Below are 26012 nucleotides of genomic sequence, written 5' to 3'. Positions count from 1 at the left end.
ATATATGTTTTATTATCTTAATATTTTATTTTTTTAATTTAATATTCTATCATATTTATCTACATTTTATTCATAAATTTAAGTATTTACATCATTTTTAAAAAGGCATGCGCTGCACCATGGTTTACACTGCATGACTCCACGGATACCTTTTTGTGCTATAATTTAACATTTGCCGTTAAATACGGAATAAATACTTGCAGGAGCGAGCAGCTTCGTATCACCATGCTCATGCGCCGATCACCGTTTCTAGGCTCTTTTTTTTTTTGGATTTAAGGAGGTGGAAATTAAAATGCAAATGCAATATAAAATTTTACTAGGAGATAATTCATTATAACTAAATGTTGAACCAGCTATAATCCAATAATAAATGACAATTTTGAATTTAATCCGTAACAATTTATCTGAATTTTGTTTTTTTCTTCTTAATTTTATTAAGGTAATTTCTTAAGAAATTGTTTGGTAGCTGTTTCCATGTTAATTGTTATTCAGAATATTGTTGCTAATTTATTCGTTTTATTTTTTATTTTTTTGGGAGATGAACGAAATGTGGTTTCTTTTTACAGGTTCTGCTATTGGGTTCCGTCTGGACAGTCTCTTAAAGCTGACAGATACTCGTGCAATCAATAGCAAAATGACACTAATGCACTATTTGTGCAAGGTAAAATAGCCATTTGTTTTTTATGGAAGATTTACACGCATACCACAAATTTCTTGTGTGTTTACATATCTAACACCTAATCTTCAATTTTTACATATATACCATATTACCTATGTGTGAAAAGATTTATTCTGCCTTTTAAAGTTAAAATAGTGGTTTTGTTATGTGATATGAAAGATTTGGTTGGTATACATGTAAAAAAGTAGAGTTTAGGTTTTAGATATGTCAATACATAAGAATTGGGTGGTATGTATGTAAATGCCTCTTATTTTCTCCATGTTGCCGTTAAATTAATTAATCAGATGTTTTGTTTGAAAAAATTCAACTCTTCATAGTGTTTACTGGTGTTTGGACTAGGTTTATAATGGTGACTTCAGAATTTCAGCATTATGCTTGGTTGTACTTTTCTGTTGATTAATATTTGATGATATGACTCGACAATTTTTATAATTGAAATTTATTTCAATATTATCTTTATATTTGTATTGAATTGCTTATTAGCTGCTATGATATTTTTCATTTCTTAACTTGCGCTTTGGTATGAAGATTTTTCAGAATTTGAGAAGCTTGTGTGGTACCATCTGATTATTGATAAATCTGTAAATAGCTAAGTATTGGTAGGCAAGGTTTTGTCACTTCTTCTTATGATTGGGCAACAAAGTAGAAGTATTCGTTTTAAATTATGAGATTACTTTTGAACTATATATTAGCTTTTTGCCTCATTGATAGATCTTTGTTTAATTGAGAGAATGACCAATTTGTTTTTCAAACTATTTACGTTGTGTTCATCTTGACCCTAAGCAAGTCTTATTCTTCGATATAATCTCTCATCAAAACTTGACTATTTGGGTCTTCCATCTTCAATTTGACTTTTTTTGATAAATTTGGACCAAATGAGAGAATGTGAAGATAGGAGGCTTGTAATGAACACTCCCAAAATAGTAATAGTCAAGGGATCAGTTTGATTATTTATATTTTTTAATTTGAGTATTATATAACAATATGCCGATAATGACGATCTTATAAGATTTTGGTGCGAGGAATACAAAAATATGTATAAAATACAAAAGCCCTTAGTCATTTGAAGCACTTAATGTATAGGTAATATGAATGATCTTAAAGTTAAAAAAAAAAGGAAACTAGTCCACACCAAACTTGAAAATATATGCATTACAATACAAATAATAATCTTCTTACTCTGAATATCTACAATCAAATTTTCTTTTCCAGCAACTGATATTGATTTTCTCTTTTACATGAATTTGTGTATTTTAACATTCCTCTCCATTTGGTGAATGGATGTTTTCCATTTTAGCTTCCATACAATTATTTTAAGCAATCCGCTTTGTTATCCCTTGGTAAAGAATATTTGCAAGTTATCAATCAGTAGATTCATAGGGTGTGCTAAATGAGCCGTTGTCTAGCCTTTTTTCAGGTGCATTTACTTGTATGCTACCCAATTCTTATGTATTTACATATCTAGCACCTAATCCTTACTTTTTTTACATTTCTACAGCCGAATTCTTTCATATGACATAAAAATATACAACCATTTTAAATTTTATAACTTCAAGTACACCTTTTCATGTATAGGTTAGGTGGCATAATTGAAAAATTAAAGTTTGGGTGTTAGACCTATAAATACATAGGAATTAAGTGGTGTGTATGTAAATCTTCCTTTTTTTAATAACTCCGAGGTGACCTCCGTATGATTCTTAAATTCATTTCGAGCTGGATTTTAAGCTATGATGATTGCATGCTTACTATTACAATTAAGTCTTGTTTGGCTGTTCCATTGTGTCTTTCAAATTTTTTTGAATTTTGTTTAGCCACAATTATAAACAAGCAAGCTAAGCCATTACTTGGAACTATTCTTCAGCTTTTGATCTTGTTTTCATAGTTTTCTTCGTATTTTTATTTGTTATAAGATTCCTACCAAAAGTGCAATTTTCAAAAATTGATTTTCTATTCACAATTTGGCTTGACATAATCATCATTTAAGTCGTGCTTTAATACTGACATTTTGTTTAGATTGGACATAAATTGGTGGTAATACATTTTCTTGTCCGCTGCATTCTCCTCAGCTTCTCAAAGCCTAGATTTATTATTTTCAATGTTATTTACTTAATTTGTAAATACAGTGAATCTCAATGCTTTTAGCTATGTTAAAAAATGGGCTCTATTCATACTTACATGTATATTGTATGTTTATAATACCTAAATTTAATTCCTAATGAAGTTTTGTGCTTCCAAAATGTAAATTAAAACTTTTAACCTTCACATTCCACTCTAAATATTTAGGCAGGGAAGTCAGTAGATTTCATAGTTATTTGGTTATTGTTGAAATTTATGCTTCCCTAAATTGATATTTGGAAAATGGCCTTTTCATAAATTCTTCAATAATTTTATCTTTTTGGGTATACTACTTCTGTCTTTCATTATTATTATTTATTTACTTTTTTTTTTGCAAGCTGCTTGTCTCACATTTCATGAATTTGCCGACTATGTAGTATAGCTCAAGGTAAGCTTTCTTGATTTTCTTTTGGAATTTTTATGATCAAAACTTCTTGGATGCTGCCATATTTTTTATAGTTCATAGGACCAGAACCTAATTTTTTTTACTCTCTTTCCTTCCTTTTTTACCACCCTTTATTTTTTGAATCATGCCTTATCCGATTGCTACTATTTATCTTATTTATGTTGCAAAAATTTTATAAACACTTGAGATGATTTTATCTTTCATTAAGCATATTGTTGTATTTCTTTAAAAATATCAAGAAATGTTATTTCGGAGTACTCAAATTAAATTAAACTGTATGAATCTTGTCTAAGAGAACATCTAATATTTTTTAATTGTTTTGATTTCAAAGTAATGTATAGAGTTAATTTTTGTATGGGCATTGAATTTGTCTAATTTTTCATTTAATTCAAATATTTACCAAAAGTGATTAAAGAATTAGATATTCAAGTTGTTCATAAGTTCTAGATCGGCGTCGATGATCTTAAAATTATTTTTGAAGAAAATAACATTAAAATATTTGCATGGAGAATGATTTTTATATACATAAAAGAATTGCATGTGCTTGATTGACAACTATTTTTTGTATGTTAAAAAGTTTTATTCTCCACTCAATTAATTTCTATGTTAGTTTCTTTAAATACTATATCAAGATTATGGCGGTGATCTGCAATTTAGGAATAACTTGGTGATCAAATTTGATATCAGTTAATGAAGATTCAAGTACTATTTTTGGTTTTTTTTAATACCTAAATCTGCTGAAAAATTTTTAGATGTCTTCTTGTCTTTCTATACACACCAAAAAATTTTCATTTGATACTAGTACTCCATGATGAATCAGTTGTCTCGTGATCTTGAGTTAACGCTAGGGTGTCTTTTTAATCCTTGATTCATGATCAAATCAGCTTGAAATTTCTTACAATTTGACATCATACTACTTTTTATGTTGCACTATAAGGTGAAAAATCTTGATTTTCCAATTTTATGTTATATTATTGAATATAGCACAAAATAAAACCACACAAATAAATACCTTCATCTTTATAAAAATATTTTAGTCTAGTTGAGCCAAGTCTAAACGTTAAATCCATGAGTTTGATGTCTAGTTGAGCCAAGTCAATTTTGAACTGGTTCTAATTATTAATTTCACGAAATTTGTTTCTAATCACTAATCTAAATTATTATATATTTATATATATATATATATATATATATATATATATATATTGAAAAGACAAAATTCATTGATATAAAAGAGATGATACAAATATTTTAGTGAGTGGGTATAAAGAGCCTACTCACAGAGGTTACAACTTACTCAAAAGGAGACATAAACCACACATAATCCCCAAAAATATAAAAAAACAAGAAAACAACTCCTAATCATGGTGGGTGTACTCGGTGGATTTACCGCTCCCCTTTCCCCTGGATCTAGATTGAGAGTCCAACAACATGCCGAGATGTGGGCTTCCACCCGAAACTATGAGACAGTCATCCTGAGAATTACTGAGATCTAACATTCCTTTTTTCTTCTTTCTAGATTTGTAAACCTGTCAATCATCTGTCAGAAGTAGTCCCGTCTGAACAATAGGTGAATCTTCGATGGAGAGCTCACCCCGGGGGGTATGTTGATCCGTAAACTGCTGATTTGACTCAACTTGCAGTACGCTTTGATCCTGACACTCATCCAGAACTTGAGTACCCTCTTCTCTCGTAATAGGTGGTTCAAAGACATTTCGGTTAGCATCTGCTACAACAAAATTTGTAGTATTTGTGATCTGAGGAAGAACCGCCTCAACAACGGTAGGCGAAAGCTGTTGATCTGGTTGGTGAGGAGTAACCCTATGAGTCAAATTTTCATTTAACATTTTTGGAAGATTAATAGTGTCTGCTACAACAAAATTTGTAGTATTTGTGATCTGAGGAAGAACTGCCTCAACAACGGTAGGCGAAAGCTGTTGATCTGGTTGGTGAGGAGTAACCCTATGAGTCAAATTTTCATTTAACATTTTTGGAAGATTAATAGTGTCTGCTATATTTTCCTCCACATGGATGATGCTGTTAGGACCTACCGTTCTCAAATGTGAAGATTAATAGTGTCTGCTATATTTTCCTTCACATGGATGATGTTGTTAGGATCTACCGTTCTCAAATGTGGGTGAAGCCTGAAGTATTTGACAGGGGTGTGCCCAAACATTTTACAATGATTGCAGTAGTAGGGTTTTTGTTCTGCAACAATTGGTTGCCAATATCCATTGTGGGCAGTACCAAGCCATATTTCATCCACATCAGAGAGTGATATCCCTTTCAATAAGAATTCTTGCAACCGAATTATTAACAAATTTTTTAATAATAAATGTATTTTTTATATGTATATATATACATGTACACGTACATATATTTAGTTTTGTAATTGTAATTTATGCATTTTAATATGCATACATCATATTTCACGCTGATTAAGTTTTTTTTAAGCCTCCAACTTCGGTTGATGCATATTAATTTTTATTCTTTGTTGGTCACCATTTGAGTGATTTGTGAGAAGATTTGGTCATAACCAAATGATCAAATCCATAGCACAAAAAAGAAGAAAAACGTTCTCATGCGTGAGAAAGACAAAATTGAGATTCGTGAGAAATTTTTTGAGGGAAAGCTGTGAGAGAGAGAGAGAGGGAGAGGGAGAGGGAGAGGGAGAGGGGGTATATATATACTCGTACACGTTCATATATTTTGTTTTGTAATTGTAATGTATGCATTTTAGTATGCATATAAATTTTTTATGCATACATCATATTTCACGTTGATTAAGTTTTTTCTTAGACTCCCAACTTCGGTTGATGCATATTGATTTTTATTTTTTGTCGGTCACCATTTGAGTGGTTTGTGAGAAGATTTGGACATAACCAAATGATCAAATCCACAGCACAAAAAAAGAAGAAAAACGTTCTCATGTGTGAGAAGACAAAATTGAGATTTGTGAGAGAAATTTTTTGAGGGAAAGCTGATAGAGAGAGAGAGAGGGAGAGAGAGAGGGAGAGGGAGACCCACGCATGCACAGTTCTACATACACTTTATCTTCTGTTTCTTTTATATGTTCTATAAATCTAAATTTCTTGTCTTTTTAGAACATTGACTATAATTTATATTGCCGTTGGATATCAGGTTATTTCTTCAAGGTCACCTCATCTTCTTGACTTCCATGATGATCTTACCAACTTAGAAACTGCATCAAAGGTATCAAATGCATAAAAAGAAAAGTATAGAAAAGTATTGATTTAATTCTTATTTTTCTTAAATTCAACTATCTTAAGGTATTCTTTAGTGCAGATACAATTAAAATCCTTGGCTGAAGAAATGCAAGCTATTATTAAAGGCTTGGAGAAAGTGGAGTTGGAGTTGACTGCTTCTGAGAGTGATGGCCCGGTTTCAGAAGTTTTTCGGAAGGTAAGATAATTTTGCGCCGTCCCTTTAAATCGCTAGACTCTGTTGAGAACCAGTCTTTGTTGCTTGTCATGCTTGCCATAATTAGTTTATATGATTGATTTCTTTGCAAAAGCTAAGATTTTATGTTTCAAGTGTTGAAACCAAACCTAAATAGCTGCACAGTTAGGAGCTGTTTGGTAACGATTTTGATAGGTTTAGTAAATCCTATAAATCCATATTTACTGGATCCTGCCAATGACAGGATTAGTTAATGCAGGATTTAAGACAAAGTTGTGAAGGAATTAAGAAGGAATTGAATTTAAAGTTGTCATTTATTCCATTGTTATCGAAGTTAACCCAAACTACAATAGGAAAAATAAATATTATTATTGAAAGCAAATAGGTTGCTACAATCAACACACTTGAACGGGAAAATATAACAATACGACGCCCGAAAATTTGAAATAGCAACACACGCGTCACAAATAATCAAATTAGGGTGGAATCTCTGGGTGTTTGTGGTGATCAACAAGGATTTGGTAGGTGATGATAAGGTGAGAACGCAGAGAAAATGAGAGGGTATAACAACGGGACAAAATGTCCTTGTTTTCCTGGCGGCAACAAGGTGGAATTTGGTTTCACAAGTGCTAGAACAGCGGATATGCAGCAGGGAGGTGATGCAGGATGGTTGGGCCAACGTTTTGGTGGCAGGGATGTGGTCTGAAATGACTGGGACAGCAGGTGGTGGGAAGTGGAGATGATTTATGGTGGCTGGAACAGCATGCGGGGCGAGGAAATTGCTGTGAACATTGGCTGGAATGCAGAAACAGTAGGAAGGATAGTGTCGGTGATATCGGAGTTAACTAAAAAAGAGCAATAGAACATAAATATTATTGTTGAAACTTCAAAAGAATTACAACAAGAGTTTTTAAAGTAGGAAATAAAGAACACAAAGCATAACTGAGCCCCGCGGCGAGGTCGGAGATGGTAAATTTTGTTGGATGGTTGTGAGGTGGTGGCTGGTGGTCTGTGGCAAGAGGTAGAATGGTTGGGAGAGGGAAAGTATAGCATGTTTTGGGGTTGGAAGGTTGGCGGTGGCAGAGGAGAATGGTTGAGAGAGTGGCAACAATAGTAGGAGTTGATGAGGCAGCCAACAACAAGGGAGGTGCTGAATAGATTTTTAGCAGAGCATAGAAGGTTTGTGAGAGGGGTTGCGGTAGGTCTGGATAGTTTCTGTAGGGACGGACGGGAGACAATGGGGTCTATTTGGACGAACCGGAGGGGGAGTACGGCATACCTAGGTGGTTAAGGGAAGGAGGCAAGTGACAAGTGGCTGCAAGCAAGGAAGATGCAGGAGGATTAGGGGCGATAGCAGGAAGATAGGAACAAGCAGAGATAATCACCACCTTTGACGAGTTACAACTGGAGCACATTCTCACCGTCAAATATAGCCCTAAGAAAGGTGAAATGCCCAGAGTTAAAAATTTGAAATCAGCGAACAATCAAAACAAAAAGGGAGTATAATAGGAAGGGGAATAAAATAGGAAGAGTGAGAGAATTGGCGGTACTTCTTGCCCCATTGGAGTGGGAGGGAGGGCCGGTCCAGCCTCCTGCTAGACTGAGGTTCTCCCCTGTTGAACCCCTGGCCGGTTCAGCCAAGTTCCCAAGTTTTGCATCAATCGACAACTGTTTGGGGTGACTACAACAGGGAACAACGGTGGCGAGCGGTGGGGGAAGAATGCAGGAGAGGAATAGGGAAAATAAACACCACATCGGGAGAGGGCTTTATCATAATGCTTCAACTGCACGCGCGCACGCACGCACGCGCACGCGCACGCGCGTTATGATAAAGCCCTTAAATATACGTGCGTGCGTGTGTATATTTAAGGGTTATGATAAAACTACATAACCCTTAAATATACGTGCGTGCGTGCGTGCGCGCGCGCGCGCGTGCGTGTGTGTGTTATGATAAAGCCCCTTGAAGGGAGAAAATGGTCGTCAACAACCGTTTTATTCAAAACACAAAAAAACTGACTGTCTAATCTTAACACAACACACACACACACACAAAGGTTTAAAAAAGGTATCATCTATCTAGCGAGATTTAATTTAAATGTTACTTAAATATGTTATCATACAACTCCTTTGTTATTCCACTTGAAGCGTAAAATGCAAAATTGTTCTACCTCTAGTTGTGAAGGGAAATGTAGTTGTTTGATTATTTATATTTAAGGATGCTTGATATTATTTCTTATCTAGTTTCCTTTGTCATATTTCATACAAAAAATCAAATTTTTTTGTTTGTTTTGTTTATGGATCTAATTTTATGCGTGCACCTTTTTTCTTATATTTTGAATGCATCTTTATTCTTGGGGCATTTACATACATGCCACCTAACACCTATACTTTACTTTTTTACATTAATACCACCCAAATCTTTAATATCACAAAAAAAATACTATCATTTTAACTTTTAAAAAATGAAATGCACCTATTCTTGCATAGGTAATGTGGCATGTATGTAAAAATTGAAATTTCGGTCTTGGATATGTAAATACTCAGGAATTGTGTGTATGTATGTAAGTCTTTATTCTTTCTACTACTATTGAACAATTACATTTGCCTTTTAGACTCTAAAGGAGTTCATTGCTGTTGCTGGAACTGACGTGCGATCCTTATCATCACTTTATAGTGCAGTGGTGCGTTTCCTGTTCTCCCTTAGTGTAATTTAAGTATCATTGTTCAACGTACCAAATGCTCTGACAGGGTCGGAATGCTGATGCGCTTGTCCTATATTTTGGAGAAGATCCAGCACGTTGCCCTTTCGAACAAGGTAAGGGAACGATTAATTTTTTATTTCTTACAATCAGTACACTCATCAATGTGATATGTCATTTTGCTTGTTTTAAAGGTTCCCTGCAATTTGCTGTTACAAATGCAAAATTTTGAATTTTGTTTCACATCAAAGATTGAATATAAGGCTGCCATCTTGTTATAGTATATTTTTCTCAGGGAAAGGGGATACCAAGTGGTGTGTTTTATTAAAGGTTGAGTCTACGACTTCCTGGAAACAATAGAAAGTTATAAAAAATAATAATAAAAAAAAAGAAGACAAGCACGCTCAATAAGGATCACAATAACAAACTAGCTTAAGTGTCTACACATCCAAAATAACTTGGTAATACATCTAACAAAATGTCTAACAAAGTAATGAAATGGAGAATTTTCTTGAATCAGATATTAAAATTTTCATGAAGTCCAGAAAACCTAGAATGGCCAAATATTTATGAAAATAGCTAGTTTGTTATGCCCGGAGTTCGGACGCAAAGATGTGCCCGAACTCCAATGAAATCTTGCCACGTATGTCCACGTGTAAACCACTGTCCCACCAAAAAAAAAAAAAAAACGTTTTATTTTAATGCGTGGCCCGATCCGAACCGGCCCATTGCCTTGAAAATGCTTTATTTTGTCATGTGTCTCAACCCGAACCATCGAACAACTTCAAAAAAGAAAATGCTCAGCGCTGAATCATAACGCTCAACCCGTCGCTTTGAAATCAAAACCCTTCAGTGCGCCTCTCCAGTCTCTATTTTATTTATTCGCCATCGGTTGAGGTTTCACAATGCGTGACTCCGGTAGCTATAGATTTGTTTGTTTGAAATCCTTCGGACTGTCGTTGTGGTGTTTATGTTTTTTTTGAAACAAGCTTGGCGCGAGGATTTAAGATTTTTGGGTGCGAACTCATGAAATTTTCTTCATTATTTGAAACAAACTAATACACAACAATGAAAGGACACAAGGAAACCAAAATGCCTAAGAGTCGTCAAAAGTCATCCAAGTAATTTTGTTTGTGGTTGTACTTGCATTCTAAAGTTTAGCGTAATCGAGAAAAATATTGCTTCATATAGTATTTTTCTGTATTGCTCATATGATTTGCTGTAACACTTCATTTGTTTGACAACAACCCCACATTTGTTTGAGAATAACACCATACCGATACAAAAATTAAACCCACAATAACACCGAAATAAAACTAAAATAATAAAAAAATTGCACCAAAAATACACCACAATAATGTGGCGGTGTTATTGAGAAGAGATTGCGGTTATATTGTGGTGTTATTTTGGTGTTTTGGTGGTATTATTGTTGTGTTATTTAGGTGTTATTTTTGTTTTTTTCTGGTGTTATTGAAGCTGTAATATTTTGGTTTTATTAGGGTGAGAATTTGGTGTTAGTGCTTGGAATTATAGTATTGTGATGCTATTTTTGTGTTATTCATGTGTTATTGTGATATTCTTTAGATGTTATTCTCGTTTTATTCTATTGTTTTTTCGTGTTATTCTGATGTTATTGGAGCTGCAATATTTTGGTTATATTGAGGGGAATCTGATGCAGTTGAATCGTGTTACTATGATGTTCTTGTGGTGTTATTTAAGCGTAATTGGAGGAGTAATGTTTCAGTTTTATTGAGGTGGGATTTTGATGTTATTGAGGTAGGATTATGGTGTTATTGAGGTGGGATTTTGATGTTATTATTCTGTACCTCACTCGCGCGGGAGACTTCGTCTCCTGCAACCCGCTCGCCTCCATGTCCCGCCCTTGTCCCGTGCCTCACTCGAGTCCTTGCCCCGCGTCATCCTCTTTTTATTAATAGGGCCCTAAATTAGGTCCAATTCTCAACCCTTCCCGTCAAAATGGGCAAAAGATATCCACTAAGCCCATCTTGTCATATAATTTAGAAAAATCTAATGAATTGAGACATTTAGTGAGGCAGTCAGCCACTTATTCTCTAGTGACTACATAACTTAGTTCTAATAGCTCATTATTTAGCTTTTCCTTGATGAATCTATCAATCTCCATATGTTTGGTTCTATCATGTTGCACTGGGTTGTTGGCAATGCTAATTGTTGACTTTTTTGTCACACCACAACTTCATTTGAGTTTTTTTGGTCCACATCGAGCTCGACCAACAAGCTCTCAGCCACATCATCTCAGCAACTCTTAAGACCATGGTCCTGTACTCTGCCTTTGTTGTTGCCCTCGCTGCTACAGACTGTTTCTTGCTCTTCCAAGAGACCAAGTTGCTCCTACAAACATGCGGTATCCTGAGGCGGCCTTCTGTTATTTGCACAACCCACCCAGTCAGTATCATAAAAGCCCTCTATGTCTACATGTTCATTCTTTATTAATTTCAACCCCTTCCCTGTTGCACTCTTAAGGTACCTAGAATCTGATATAGTGCATCTATATGACTCTTTGTTGGATCATGCATATAGCAACACACCACACTCACTGCAAAAGAGATTTCAGGTCAAGTGTGACACAGATAGATCAGACGGCCCACCAATCTTTGGTTCATCGCACGATCAACCGGTTCTCCTGCCTCTGCACTCAGCTTGGTCTTTTGGTCAATTGGAGAGACTACAGTTTGCACGCCACCATGTATGTTTCCATCAACAAATCTAGTACATACTTTCTTTAGGACAAGACTATCCCCTTAAGTTCATGGGCCACTTCAATTCTAGAAAGTATTTGAGCTGTCAAAGGTCCTTCACTTCAAATTCATTGCCTAATCATATCTTTAATTGGGTAATCTATGCCTCATCATCATCGGTGACAATGGTGTTATCAACATATACAACTAGTGGTGTGACATTACTGTTGTTGAATGAATATAATGTTGTCTGTATTGATCTGTTAATATCCCATGCTCACAATGGTATTTTAGTTCTAAATTTGTCAAACTAAGCTCGAGGAAACTACTTCAAACCATGCAGTAACTTCTTGGGCCTACACATCTTGCTTACTGTATGGACTACTGAAATCTAGTGGTATCTTCATATATATCTCATTTAGTAACTCACCATGAAGAAATACATTCTTCACAGCAAGTTGGTGTAATCTCCACTCACTATTCACTGTCAGAAAAATCAGTGTCCTTAATGTGCTCATCTTTGCTATTAGTGCAAATGTTTCATCATAGTCAATGTTATATGCCTATTGGTACTCTTTGTCACCAGTCGTGCTTTTAACTGCTCCATCTTCCCTCATAGAGTTTGCTTCATTTTGAAGATCCACTTGCACCCAACTATCATTTTCCTCACTGGTAATGACATTATCTCCCATGTTCGGTTTTTATCGAGTGCTTTTCATGCATAGTTGTTTTCCACTTGGGATCCTCTTTAAAAATCTGCCAACACTTGAGTATAACATTCAAAGATGCAATGAATGCTCCATGTGAAGGTGATATGTTAGAATATGAAACAAAATTAACAATATCATTTTCGCACCCAAAGCAATTAGGAGGATGTCCCACATTGCTGCGAGAGATATTCCTTAAAGTTGGGGGGTTAGGAGAAGAAGGATGGCCCATATCACCTTGGAGTTCTGAGTCGAAAATGGACAATATTGGTGTCTCAAGAGATCAGGGAAGGCTGAGGCAAGGGACTAGCTGGCACAAGTGGCACTGCAGACATCGTTCCCTCATTTTGCTTATTTCTCCGTGTATACACCCTTAGCTCACCTTCGACTTAAATTTCACCTATTCTAGGTTCACTTTCCTTATTTTTCGGTTCCTCAACTGATTATCCCACATCACAAAATAAGGCATTGCTCCCACATGTATCACTGTCTCACCATTGCTACTCACCGCCCTTGTCTTATATTTATAGTATCTGGTAATTCAAGAAAGGGTGAGGTCACCTCCTAGTGTAGCATTGTTCAAATTCTCTAAATGACACATACATGCTCACCAACAACTTTTGGCAGACATACCCCCTCTAGGTATCAGAATAACCTACGGACACCTATTTCATAACTCTGGGATCCAGCTTTCTTATCGACGGTCTATTATCCTTTACAAAACATACACATCCAAACACCTTCAATGAGAGGATTCTGCTATTATCTCCTTTCAATACCTGACCATGTGACTTTCAATTCAACACCTCTGAGGGCATCCTGTTGTTCAATTGAGCAGTTGTCAAAACTGCTTGCACTATAAATGCTTTGGGACATTCATTGTGATTATTATGCTTTGGGTACCTCTAGAAGGTGCCTATTTTTTTCTATTTGCTATTCCATCGTGTGTCGGTGTGTATGAACATGCGGTTCGATTAATACTCCAACACTCTATCATGGATGTCAAAGTTGAGTCTTTCCCATCCCAGTCCAAGTATCAAAATCCTTTGTCACGTTTCAGTCTCAAGTGTTCGATCCGTCCCTTTCTCTTGGAATATCAGCTTAGAAATATCATAAGTAACAAGATATTTTAGTTGGACAATAATGACACTAATGGATAAAATGTTCATCGGAAAGAAAGAGCATGCAAAACATTGGATTAAGTCGTATAATAGGTACCCATCACTATTCTCTTACAAATTATAGGTTGTGTTTTACCATTGTTGACCTCATTTTCAGTGAGGTCTTAGTTTCGTACTCCCAGAACCCAAAATCTAGTCTTAGGAGTTCTTAATGACCATTTTAGCGAACTAGCAATGGAGCCCACCTCCCATAGAACTTTGAACCGCTTTTTGACTCATTTTTGTGCATACCCCGCATGAGTAGTCCCAAACACTCGACTCTTAGTTGCAAGGACTAAGGACTAACATGTAGAGGGCCCGAAAATGAGTTCTTACAGGATCAGACGGCCTTAGGTAAACCATTTATGACTCGAACACTCGCGAACGCCGCAATCTATGCACTCACTACACCACGCACGATGTTGACTTGAATTGACCTGACCGTTGGTAAACTTGTCAGGATGACCCCGGATGACAAAACAGACCGCACTGATGCTTCCGCAACGTCGACTTTATCTAGAAAGGACACCCATATTGCTTTGGTTCCGCGCACGAGATGATAGCACGAAAATTGAATCACCTTTTTTTAATTTAGCGACGCGGGTTCGAGCTCAACTCAAGTGCAATTCGGGCTGGACTCAGGCTTAACACAGGCTAAATGATTTCAAATTTCAAATGATTTTTTTAATCCAGCCTTAATAAAATTTAATTAGGAGCTGTTATATGTCATATAAAACTCCTCTGCCTAAGGAAATTACTAATTCTCGCCAATGCTGGTAACGACTCCCTCGAAATTTTGCCTCTACCAATTTGTCTCCTCTCCTCTGCGAAAAAAAAGGGACTCCTCATTCGATCGCTCTCCGACTCGACCCTCTCCCCCGCTCTCGACAAATTTGGCTCCCCCCGCTAGCCTCCGTTGTCTTTTCATCTGCTTTGAAGACCCCCGTTCGACGTCTCTTCGTCTGCACTGAAGAGCCCTGCTCGCCTCCTCCCTCTGCGCCAAAACTCTCACATGTTTTCCCTCTCCCAGCAGAAACCCTCGCGTGCTTCCCTCTTACGCTCGAGTTCCTCTCCCGCACTCGCCTGCTTCACCTTCCCCTTTCCCGTTCGCCTCCACTGCAACTCTCCCATTCGACTCGCCTCCTTTTCCCTCTATTGACCGCTCGATTCGATGCTTTTTTCTGCCGACCACTCGATTCAACGCCTGCTTTGAGTCCTTCCTCTCAAGATGAGATTTGACTCCTTCGTCTGATGCCTACTTCGCCTCCTCACCCGCCTCCCCTCTGCACCGAAGCCTCTCCCGCTCGGCTTCGCCTCTCCCGTAGGCTCTCCTACCCGCGCCCGAAACTCTCGTTTCCTTTCCTGATCGGCTTTACCCCTCGATCGAAACCTAGCGACACACTTGCGATTAGAGTTAGTTGGGCACAAAATCGCCGCGTGCAAGGCCTTCGAAACTTCCATATTTCACCTGTTTCAGCTCCTCCCCTATCCAAAACCATCGAGAAAATGCTTCGCTGACTCTACAGTGCTTTGTTGGCCCTCTTCGTCGCATGAGGTTGGCCTCTCTTCTATTTTTTCTCGGTTGCAGCTAAAATCTCTTCACACAGTTGCAGGTATATTTCCGAAACTCTCTTTTCCTTTCATTTATATTTTTAATTTTCATTTAAAAATCTGTTGTCATTGATCATTGAGTGTATATCCTATCTATCAATTCTTCTTTTTCAACGTAAGACAATTTCATCTGTTTTCTATATTGAAACATAACATGGTTCTTCATTCTAGAAAACCTTTGTTCAAAATTCTGTAATTTGGGAAGGCTTTTGTGATTTACTTTGATTGAACAAATATAACATGGATACAAAATAATTCTAGTCATATTAATATGCAACTAGTAGCAAATTTTTACTGCATTCCATCAAACAAACGTCGATCATTCATGTATATTCATGTGTTTGGCATCGATCTTTGGAGAACTATAAATGCTGCTTTGGCCATACATTCTTACTGATTTTGGAAAACTATAAACACTATTTTGATTATATGTTCTTGTTGATTTTAAATGTTATGTTGCCGGTTTTATGTTTCAAGCACTTAAATGCAAATATTGTGAGGTTCTAATGACTATTTATTTGATGTTTTTCAAGCACTTAAATGCAAACATTGTGAGGTTCCAATGACCATTTACTTGCTGATTTTAAATGCTCCGTTGCTAGTTTTATGTTTCAAGCACTTAAATGCAAATATTGTGAGGTTCCAATGATCATTTACTTGTTGTTTTTAAATGCTCCGTTGATTGGTTTTATGTTTCAAGCACTTAAATACAAATATTGTGAGATTCCAATGGTCATTTACTTGTTGATTTTGAATGCTCCGTTGTTGGTTTTATGTTTCAAACTCTTAAATGCAAATATTGTGATGTTCCAATGACCATATACTGGCTAAGCTTAAATACTCATTTGCTTATTTTGTGCTTCGAGCACTCAAACGGGAATACTACGAAACTCGAGATGACCGTTATTCCAAGGCTTAAGTTCTTCTTTGCAGGTCTATGTTCTTTTATTTCCGAATGCCTCCCTTGGGGGACTGTTTTACCCGTTGTTTGGAGGGTTTACACATTGCGATTTTGAGGGTTTTGCCTACCGATTCACGTGCTGTTTTGGAGCCAGCTTGTTAATTGATTTTGGAGAGCTTACACACTTTTTTGGGCTGAGTTTCCTAGCTGATTTTGGGACATTTAAAATTGATGTTTTATGCTTACATGAGAGCACTTTCGGAATTTTAAAAGTGTTGTTTGTTTCTTACATGAGAGTTTTTTTTTGGGGGAATTTTAAGATTGTTGTTTGGGGCATTTTAAGAGTGTTGTTTGGTGGCCTTTAAAATGGTTGTTTAAGGCTTTAAAAGTACTGTTGTGGGATGCAATTTTTGGTTCCGTTTCATAGCTTTTGGGCTGCACCTTTTGGGTCTATTTGTTGGTTTTTGGGCCTCCTTTTTTTATACTGAGTTGGAAAACTTTTAGGCCCATCAAAACACTGCCTTGTAGTAGATTGAAGCACTTTTCTCAATTACCGATTTAATTACAATTTTGAAAGAGTTTAAATGCTTTTAGGCCGATTTACTTGCTATTTTGTCCCTTGGCTTTGCTAGTTTTGGAAGTGACCTGACCTTTTCCTTTCTTTTGGTTTGTTTAATTTCTCTTTCTTAATGGTTAAGTCAAAACTGAGAATTTTTAATTATTTGGAAGACGCATAGAAATGTTTGAGGATTAGTTGGAAACACTTAATTGAGAGTAGAACACCTTAAATTACTTTAAGCACAAGTTTAAGCAATTACTTTAAGCACAAGTTAAAGTGTAGGCTTCTTAGATTTTAGGAGCACACTCGATGTGAGAGTTCATCTACCTAATTTTCAGTGTAGTTTTTCTAGATTTTAGGAGCACACTCTAGGTGAGAGTTCATCTACCTAATTTTTAGTGTAGGCTTCCTAGATTTCAGGAGCACACCCTAGGTGAGAGGTTATCTACCTAATTTTTCAATGTATGCTTCCTAGATTTTTGGAGCACACCATATGTGAGCGTTCATCTATCTAATTTTCGAATGAATAATGAAACTAGACACTTGACTCTAATTCACAAACGGATTAAGACACTGGAGGATTCCTAGATTTTAAGAGCACACCTTATGTGAGCGTTCATCTCCCTAATTTTCGAATGAACAATGAAACTTAGTACTTGACCCTAATTCACAAACTGATTAAGACACTAGACATGAGGATGCACCGAGACGTAGTTCATGCTTCATTAATTAAATCAATAATAGAATTCCCACAATGACTTAACCTATAGTAAAACCCAATGCATCGGGATTTGAGCTTGAACATTACACTCAAATCCTCATGGCAATTGAGAACATTTGTTAATGCCACATATGAATCATTGGATGTAGTTCATGCTTCATTAATTAAATCAATAATGGAATTCCCACAATGATTTAACCTATAGTGAAACTCAATCCATCGGGATTTGAGCTTGAACATTACACTCAAATCCTCATGACAATTGAGAACATTTGTTAATGCCACATATGAATCATTGAACTAGGATAAATCTAGAGTTTAGGTGGCGAGGGCGATTGCGACATTGCTTATGTGTACTGAAATAAGGGATACGAAGTGAGATTAATAGAATAGTATCGTCTACTTTAAGAACCTTCAATGAGGGGAGAGGATAATGGTCGATGATACTATTCATCAACTCTTAGTGAGATTGTTGCCCCCTATGTTCTTAAGTCGCAAATAGTCCTAGCTCGATTAGAGTGACTAGCCTGTGGACTATACTATTTTACAAAATATTTACAAAAATAAAAAATAAAATTTCTTTTGCCTGTTAAAGTGAACTCTGCATGTAAATCTAAACAGTAACTTTTGCATGAAAAATTAAATAATTTTGGTAAAACTTACAAAGTTCCATGGTTTGTCATTTGGATTGAGTTTAAGGATTGTTTTTTGTAGATTGCCACTAAGGTTGGGAAGCACACAGTATAGCTTTGAGCCCCCACTTTTACTGATGTTTTATATCTAGTCTTAGTCTTCCATATGTGACCGCGGATTTTGCTTTGTCTGTTCGTATTTTTTTACGACTCGTTCTGTTGCTTTTCACACTAGAATTCCTGCTTTATTTCTCTTTTCTGCAATTCATTTAAATTCTCTGCAAATTATACTATGTTTTGTGAGCTAAACACGCAGCAGGGACAACAGGTACGCATTTTATTTTATGCATTGCAGTTCCTTTATTTACTTAACAGTACTTTTTTACCTGCATTCACTTTACATAACTTTGAAATATCTGATAAAACCTTTTGAACCTTAGACTTTAAGGCTGCTACTTTGACGAGGATCTTGGAATCTACTTTGTGAGCAGCACGACAAGGTGCTTGGATCGAGTGACAAGATGATCTTCTTCAGCAATCTCTCTTTTTCTTTAGTCTAAATAACAACTCTTAGGACTTCGAGGTAGCTCGCATAGCGCGACGTAAATCCTCACACCCCCTTTAGACTGCTGCACAACCATGTTGTGCAACATAATTCCTAACTCGTCTTATGTTCTGAAATTGTCGTGTGACATGACGTAAACCCTCTTATTTCTGCGGGCTATTTGCATAATCAGATATTATGCAAATGTAAGTCTCGAATAATAAAATTGGTAGGATTAAACACCTAAATAATATTATCTTCAAAACTCAACCACACATTAGGATAGTTTGGGAAGTCACTGAGGTTTCTCCTCAGGATTTGTGACACTCCAAACCTTTTCCTTCATTTGGATTCCTGAAAATAATTGTTCCTATTTGAGCTACTTTCACTTGTTTTTTTTCGTCCTACCGTGAAAACCTAATCTTTGAATTCTTGAAGACTAGTATCTCTGATCATTATCGAGAGTTTTCTCAATCCCAATCATTTGGGATATAATTAACTATAAGGGTTTGTCTCTATAAGGAACAAAATAAACTCTACTTAATTTTTATGTTAGGTAGACAAAAATGTTCGCAGACCAAACGGATGCCATAAATTTCTTAGTTTGCAGGATTAAGTCTATCGTCGGGATATTCACTCATCTTTCGGAAATGTGTATTGTTCATGATATCGGACACGATTATGTAAACTATTAGACGAATGAGATTCATTTGGTCTCATTTTTCAAAAATTGAAACATGTTACTTTCAAAACCCAAACTATATGCCTATTATATTAAATTAAATTTCAAAATTATTTTTTAATTTTCAAAATAAAAAAAAAGTTGATTGACAACCATTAACAGTTTGGATGCTCTCTGCTAGAGGAGTGTAGAAAGAAAACTCTCAAGCATTACCTGTCATATATCGAGATATACTAGATTCTATTATTCATTCTGATGATCTTATGGTAAAAATAGAGACAAGAGCATTTGTATCACAAGTCCCTTTATCAGAGGAGCCATAAGTGACAATGTTGCCCTTTGATGACAGCTGGTTGGAAGCATCCTTAGCCTCATCTCCTGCAGCATTCTGCTTCTTCTTCAATAACTCCAGACGCTCATGATTCCGATTGATAAAAATAAAACTCATCTTTCTCTCTTCTGCTACCGTCATATTTGCTCGGTAGCTCCTTTTTTTACCTTTTCGACCGCTGCAGCTATGACTATGTCCTTCATCCTGTTCACATCCACCCTTCTCTTTCTCCTTGAGTGGCTTAGGATAGGTCTTGCTTCAGATGCCCGACTTTATCACAATTGTAGCACTTGCAAATCTTCCCGTTGACACTTATCATACCTGAGCTCGAGGCAGCAAACATTGATTCTGCACCTGGAAGACACTCAACTTAGAGTGTAGCTTCATATGACTCTCCTTTTGTATCATTGTAGCAATGGCCTCATCCAGTGAAGGGATAGTCCCCTGAGTTAGAGGACAGACCTTTGATGAAAGGTCGGCTTCAGATGGACAAAAAGCTTCAAAGTTCTAATATGTGTAAAGATTTACCCTTTCTTGCATACCAAATCATCACAGTTCGATATCGATGAGAAGTGATCAAGATCTGCACACAATCGCTCCAAATTTATGGCGTATTTCTGAATAAACCTATCACCGTGTACCACTGTGTTTATCCCATGCTGCATCTGAAGCACCCTCATTTGGTTCTCCGCCTCAACATTAATCCTCTTTAGTTTTGCTCAGATGTCTCTCACCTTTTGAATGTCATCTACTGTAGATACAATTGACTGAATCATCGAGTTGAGTAAACAGGTGTAGATGAAGGTGTGTTTAGTTCTCCACTTATCTCCCTTAGCACAATCACTCTTTGGTTTGTCCCCGATCAGATTTCTCTCTAGTTTCTTCTCTACTAGAGCAGCCTCCACCCTATCCACGTCCACCAGTCTCTCTCTCCTTAGGTGGCCTGGGACAGGTCTTGCTCAGATACTTGACAACACCATAGTTGTAGCACATGCAAGTTTCTCCATGGACACCTAGCATACCTAAGCTTGAGACAGTAAACATTGATTGCTCGCCCGGAAGTTCACTCGGCTCAGAGTGTAGCATCATGCGACTCTTCTCCTGTATTATTGCAGCAATGACCTCATCTTGTGAAGGGATAGTTGACTGAGCTAAGAGGACTGATCTCCCTGATCAAAGGTCGGGTTTAGATGGGTCAGAAATTGCATAGTCCTCATCTGTGTAAAGATCTCCTCTTTTTTGCACTCCAGATCGCCACAACTCAACATCGGTGAGAAGTGATCAAAATCTGTCCACAAACGCTCCAAATCTATGGCGTATTCCTAAATCAATCTACCACCATGTACCACTGCTTCTATCTCACGCTGACTCTGAAACGTCTTCATGTGGTTCCCTGTCCCAGCATAAAGCTTCTTCAGCTTGCCCAAACGTCCCTCTCTTTCGAATGCCATCTAATGAGGATGCAATTGACGAAATCATCGAGTTGAGTAGTCAGGTGTAGATTAAGGCGTGTGTGGTTCTCCACTTATCTGTCTTAGCACTGCCACTCTTTGGTTCGTCCCCGATCAGATATCCCTCTAGTCTTTTCCATACTATAGTTGCCTCAACCCGATGCGACCAACTCAAATCCACAGGAGGGAGATCTAGCTTCACCTGTGTCGAAACACGTGCTATGGTAGTGGCTCCTGTCAAGATGTTTGCTTCTTGTATGAGCCCGACCAAGACCTGCAGAACTTCGGGATTTTTTTTCTCCAGAAGCTTCAGTCTTTTACCTTCCACACTATCTCCATCTCCTGACATCCTCAATCGCAAAAGCCTATATCAAACAAATCAGATCACACATTCTTCGCGTCTGTACGTCGTGATTCCATTGTTGCCTTCTCAATTAGCTTTAATCGGAACATTATCACCGTGATCCTGCATGGCCTCCCTGAGTAGCTCCAATCGCAAATGTATGTGAAACTTCAAGTCGTCGTTCCGTCGTTAGCATCCCAGGTAGCTCCAATCACGACTATATCGCGAAACTTCATGCGGCATTCCCATTGAATGTTTCGTCCGGCTTCACGAGGACTGAAGAGGAAGGACGATAATGGACCGAAAAGTTGGTTTGTCCCGTGATTTGGTGCGACAGTCTTCTCCACCTCGACTCCCAATGAAGCGAAACTCATCTAACCAACAACCATCGGCCGCAATGATGCTTTTAAGGCGGAACAAAAGTAGAAGGGAAGCATGTTCTCTTGAATCAGCTTTCTAATGGAGACCGGCGAGCCGGATCGAAGAGGAAGGAAAGGAAATTACGGTTCTTTGAACGCTCGATTCCGACGATCGGACAACACTTCGATGGTTGCAAGGTTAGGGCTTTGATACCAAGTAGAAAGAATAGCTCAAACCTACTTTGTACATTCATAACATGGGTTTAAGTAGGGTATTACAATGTTTTACAAATGAACCCCTAGACTTCTTCAATATTCTCTTTTTTACCAATAAAACCCTAAATTAGGTCCAATTCTCAATAACATTAGATTCCTGCATTCAGTTTTTGAGGTTTTATATTATGATTACTTGAATTTCTATATAAAGAGGGCTTTAGAACAATAAGGAGCCTCATCAATGATGGTTCTTTACCTCTAGCAAAGGCTATCTCCTCTAAGACGTCTTCCTTTCTAATGTGTTATGTGAACCTAAGTTTTCTATCCATTTATTATTCCTTCTTTGTTTAATTAAGTCCCAAAGTTGCTCCGTGACCTTTTTATTCTTCTCATTTTGTTTTCTAGGATCTCTATATGAGGAAAATAGTTGGTGTTCATGAGAGTTTTGATGTTAGAGGACGTTAATACCTGACGAACATGATATTCTTTGCATTCTTATTAATCATTACACATATCTCTGGTCTTTTTGTTTCAATAATCCTTCATTCATCATCATGAATTAAAGTATATCTAAATTTGAATGTTATCCTCGTGAACACTGTAAACATTATCACTTTCTTTTTCTTCACTATGTCATGTCCCTCTATAGCCTCATTTAAGTTTGCTCGTTGTGACATTTGGAGAGCTAGTCTTGTCAATGTTCTTTTAGGTTTTAAGTTTTTTTTTTTTTTTTTAATCTCTATTGATGATCTTCTTGTATTACTTGGGTTCACTTGCAAAACTGCTGGTCTCAAGTTTTATCAATCATTTATATTTTCTATCAGGAATTAGAAGTTCAATTTTCTATTTTGATTAAAATTCTTCTTATTAATAATTCGCTTGAATATATGCTGTCTCAGTTTCACTTTTGTGTTAACAATTGGTCCCTAGTATTAGAAATAACTAAAAGATATAGCTCTTATATCAATAAAAAGATATAGCTCTTAAAATACAAGAATTACAAAAATATTAGAAAAATAAAAGCAAATCTTAGTTTGAATAGGGAGATAACTCTCTCAGAAGTGTCCTTTTTTAGACTCGCACCTGATCAAAGGACAAATTTTGGAGCAGATAGGTTTTACCCTTCCACAATATGATTTTTTTTTTCATACTTTATAATACATTAATTTATGATTACAAAATAAATTAGATATTGTTAAAAACATACTAATAAATTACCAACAAATGTTTTAAGGTAATCCTAAAGACAAAATGATTAAAAAAATATAAAAATATATTCTGATGATAAAATTTCAGAATTTATGCTCTTAATCAATATGCGAGTGGATTATATTGTTTTCAGCTCTTATTCTAGTTTTGGTGAGCATCCCTGGTGTAAATTTATGCTGCTTTTCTACTTATTTTCTTCTCTTTATGGGTATTAATGGTTTTCCTCCATGCAGTCATTTCTACTCTTATGAACTTCGTCGTAATGTTCCGGCGAGCTCACCAGGAGAACTGCAAACAAGCTGACCTTGAGAAAAAGAAAGTTCTGAAGGGTGCTGAAGAAGAGAAGTGTAAAACTCCAAATCCTAGAAATAAAGTGGTTAGTAATCCCCTGCCCCTAAAGCCTATCTAAAAGTAAGCCAAAATATTGAAACGAGAGAATTAAATATAAAACTAGGATTGCAAAAGGAAATGAAGAATTTGTAATTATTATTTTTTTTCAATTTTTTATTTTTATTTTTATTTGGCAGCATGATATGAGTCTGAGTGCTCAGCTACAACAGTCTCTGGATAGGTCCAAAAATGCAAACCAGCAAGGAAAAAATTTTAGATGACATTTTACCTGCTACAACCTTGGAATAATGATAATTTGACAAATACAAAAACGTATTCCCCCTCCCCTCCTGAAATCTTTCTCGGAGGGCCTCGCGAGTTCTTAAGGAGATTTAATGATGACCAAGCTGAAACCGTCTGCTTTGAAATGCATCGAAGAATGGGGATCATATGTGGTATTTAATTGCTTTATAATTCACATATTTTTTTTATTTTTTTAGGCTTTCTGATGAGTTTGGGTTTGTTTGGTTAACTGAATTTCTAGTGTAAAGTAAACCAAATGTAGGGATTTTTAAAACTTTGGCATTTGGTTAAGATATAAAATTTTGGTGAATTTGGAGTTCATCCACAGTTTAAAACCGTTGTACTCCGAATTCATCAATTTTGGGCAAATTTTAAATACTCTTAACCGCCACCTATGACCCACCGCCGCTCCTTTGCCACCCACTGCAGCCTGCCACCAATCGCTTCCCACGGTCGCCGGCTGCTACCGCCTCAGGCACTCATCATGCTTTACATTAATTTCATGTTTCTTCAACCAAGTCAAAATATAAACTACTATATTTATTTTAAGTAGAATTAAACAACTCTAAAATATTTCAAATATATCACATTTTAGTTATACTGTCTTCTTCTTTAGCAAACTGAATGGCCCTTATGAATCGAGTTAGCACCCAACTTCTTAACAAAGGCACTTTAACACGTAGTTGCTAATTAAGGTTTTTTTTTCTCCTTACAGAGTTTTTTGAGACAACATGCTGTTGTTCTTGGCCAGATGCTGCCGTAGGTCCTGTAACTACTGTACAGTTTTCTAACCTGCATTCTTCCATTTTTGTTTTAATTTAATCTGTATTTTCTTACGATTAACGAGCGTAGCAAAAGTGATTGAAGTGATGTATGTTTTTATTCCGCTAATAAAATCAGTTTTGTATAGAAGCGAAAAGTTGATATCATGCAATTTATATTGCATCAGATATGGTAATTTTTTTGTCTTTTCTTTATCTCTCAAATCTCCAACTCACCCAGATTTCATCTGGATTGTCAGTTTGCTTGTAGATTTCTTTGTTTTGGTTTTTGGATCATCTACATACATACCACACAATTCTATTGTATTTGCATATCTGGCACATAAACTTTCATATTTACACCCAAAGCACTCAAACCTTTAATATCACATCAAAAATGGCACTATTATCATTTTTTAAAAGTGAAATACACACTTTCATACCTAGATTTAAAACACCTATGTATGTAAATATGAAAGTTTAGGTCTGAGATATGTAAATAGATGAGAATTTTAAGGATGACAGTGGAGGTTATGTACTGCAAAATTTGTGGAGATGGCCTATGCGAGAATTTTGTTGTCCAGGAGAACCAGCCCGTTAAAATAGGTATTAGAGAAGCAATAATATATATATATATTATATATATATATGATTGAGGGATTCTGCCTATGTGTAGCAAAGAAAGCATTGTGGGATGCAATGAATTTTTCTAGCCCTTAGGGAATCCACAGTTTATATATATTTATGAACAGCCATCCAGGAGAATATAGAGTATCTAAGGGTGTAGTTTTTATGCAAATTAAATTTGCTCAGTTAGCTATGCATCTCATAATAAAGGGGGTCCTCAATTCCTTTCCGAAGGAGTCTGCCAGCTGAATGGTGAATTTGAATAGCCTCAATATTGTTGATGGTTCCATTGAGATGAGTCTATGATATGGTTGAGATGAGCATTCTGTTGGAATTGGAAGGTGTTGATGTCAATAATCTCCCAAAAGCTTTTACCACAGATCCATGGATTCTATAGGAGCACAATGTTGGAATCATCACCGATGGAGTAAGATAGGGAATGTGTAATAGTGTTTGTTATGCACTTAAGCTTCTTTCGAAAGAACGTCTGACACCTCTCTAAGGCTCCCAAAAAGTGTTTGGGAAGCAG

The 26012-nt window shown here is 36.4% G+C and overlaps 1 protein-coding gene across 1 annotated transcript in view; it reads left to right on the top strand.

Moving 5' to 3' along the window:
* Positions 1–25040, top strand: part of LOC110033806 (formin-like protein 20) — a 60528-nt gene extending 35488 nt beyond the window's left edge. The window contains 8 exon segments of the mRNA XM_020737911.1: positions 567–661; positions 6342–6413; positions 6507–6623; positions 9233–9301; positions 9369–9435; positions 23696–23838; positions 23990–24247; positions 24811–25040. Coding sequence (XP_020593570.1) covers positions 567–661; positions 6342–6413; positions 6507–6623; positions 9233–9301; positions 9369–9435; positions 23696–23838; positions 23990–24073 — 647 coding nt within the window. The 3' untranslated portion in view covers positions 24074–24247; positions 24811–25040.
* Positions 25041–26012: the final 972 nt, after the last annotated feature.

The sequence above is a fragment of the Phalaenopsis equestris genome, unplaced genomic scaffold, assembly GCF_001263595.1.
Source record: "Phalaenopsis equestris unplaced genomic scaffold, ASM126359v1 Scaffold001303, whole genome shotgun sequence".
NCBI classification, from domain to species: domain Eukaryota; kingdom Viridiplantae; phylum Streptophyta; class Magnoliopsida; order Asparagales; family Orchidaceae; genus Phalaenopsis; species Phalaenopsis equestris.
This window is presented reverse-complemented; position numbering and strand designations above follow the sequence as displayed.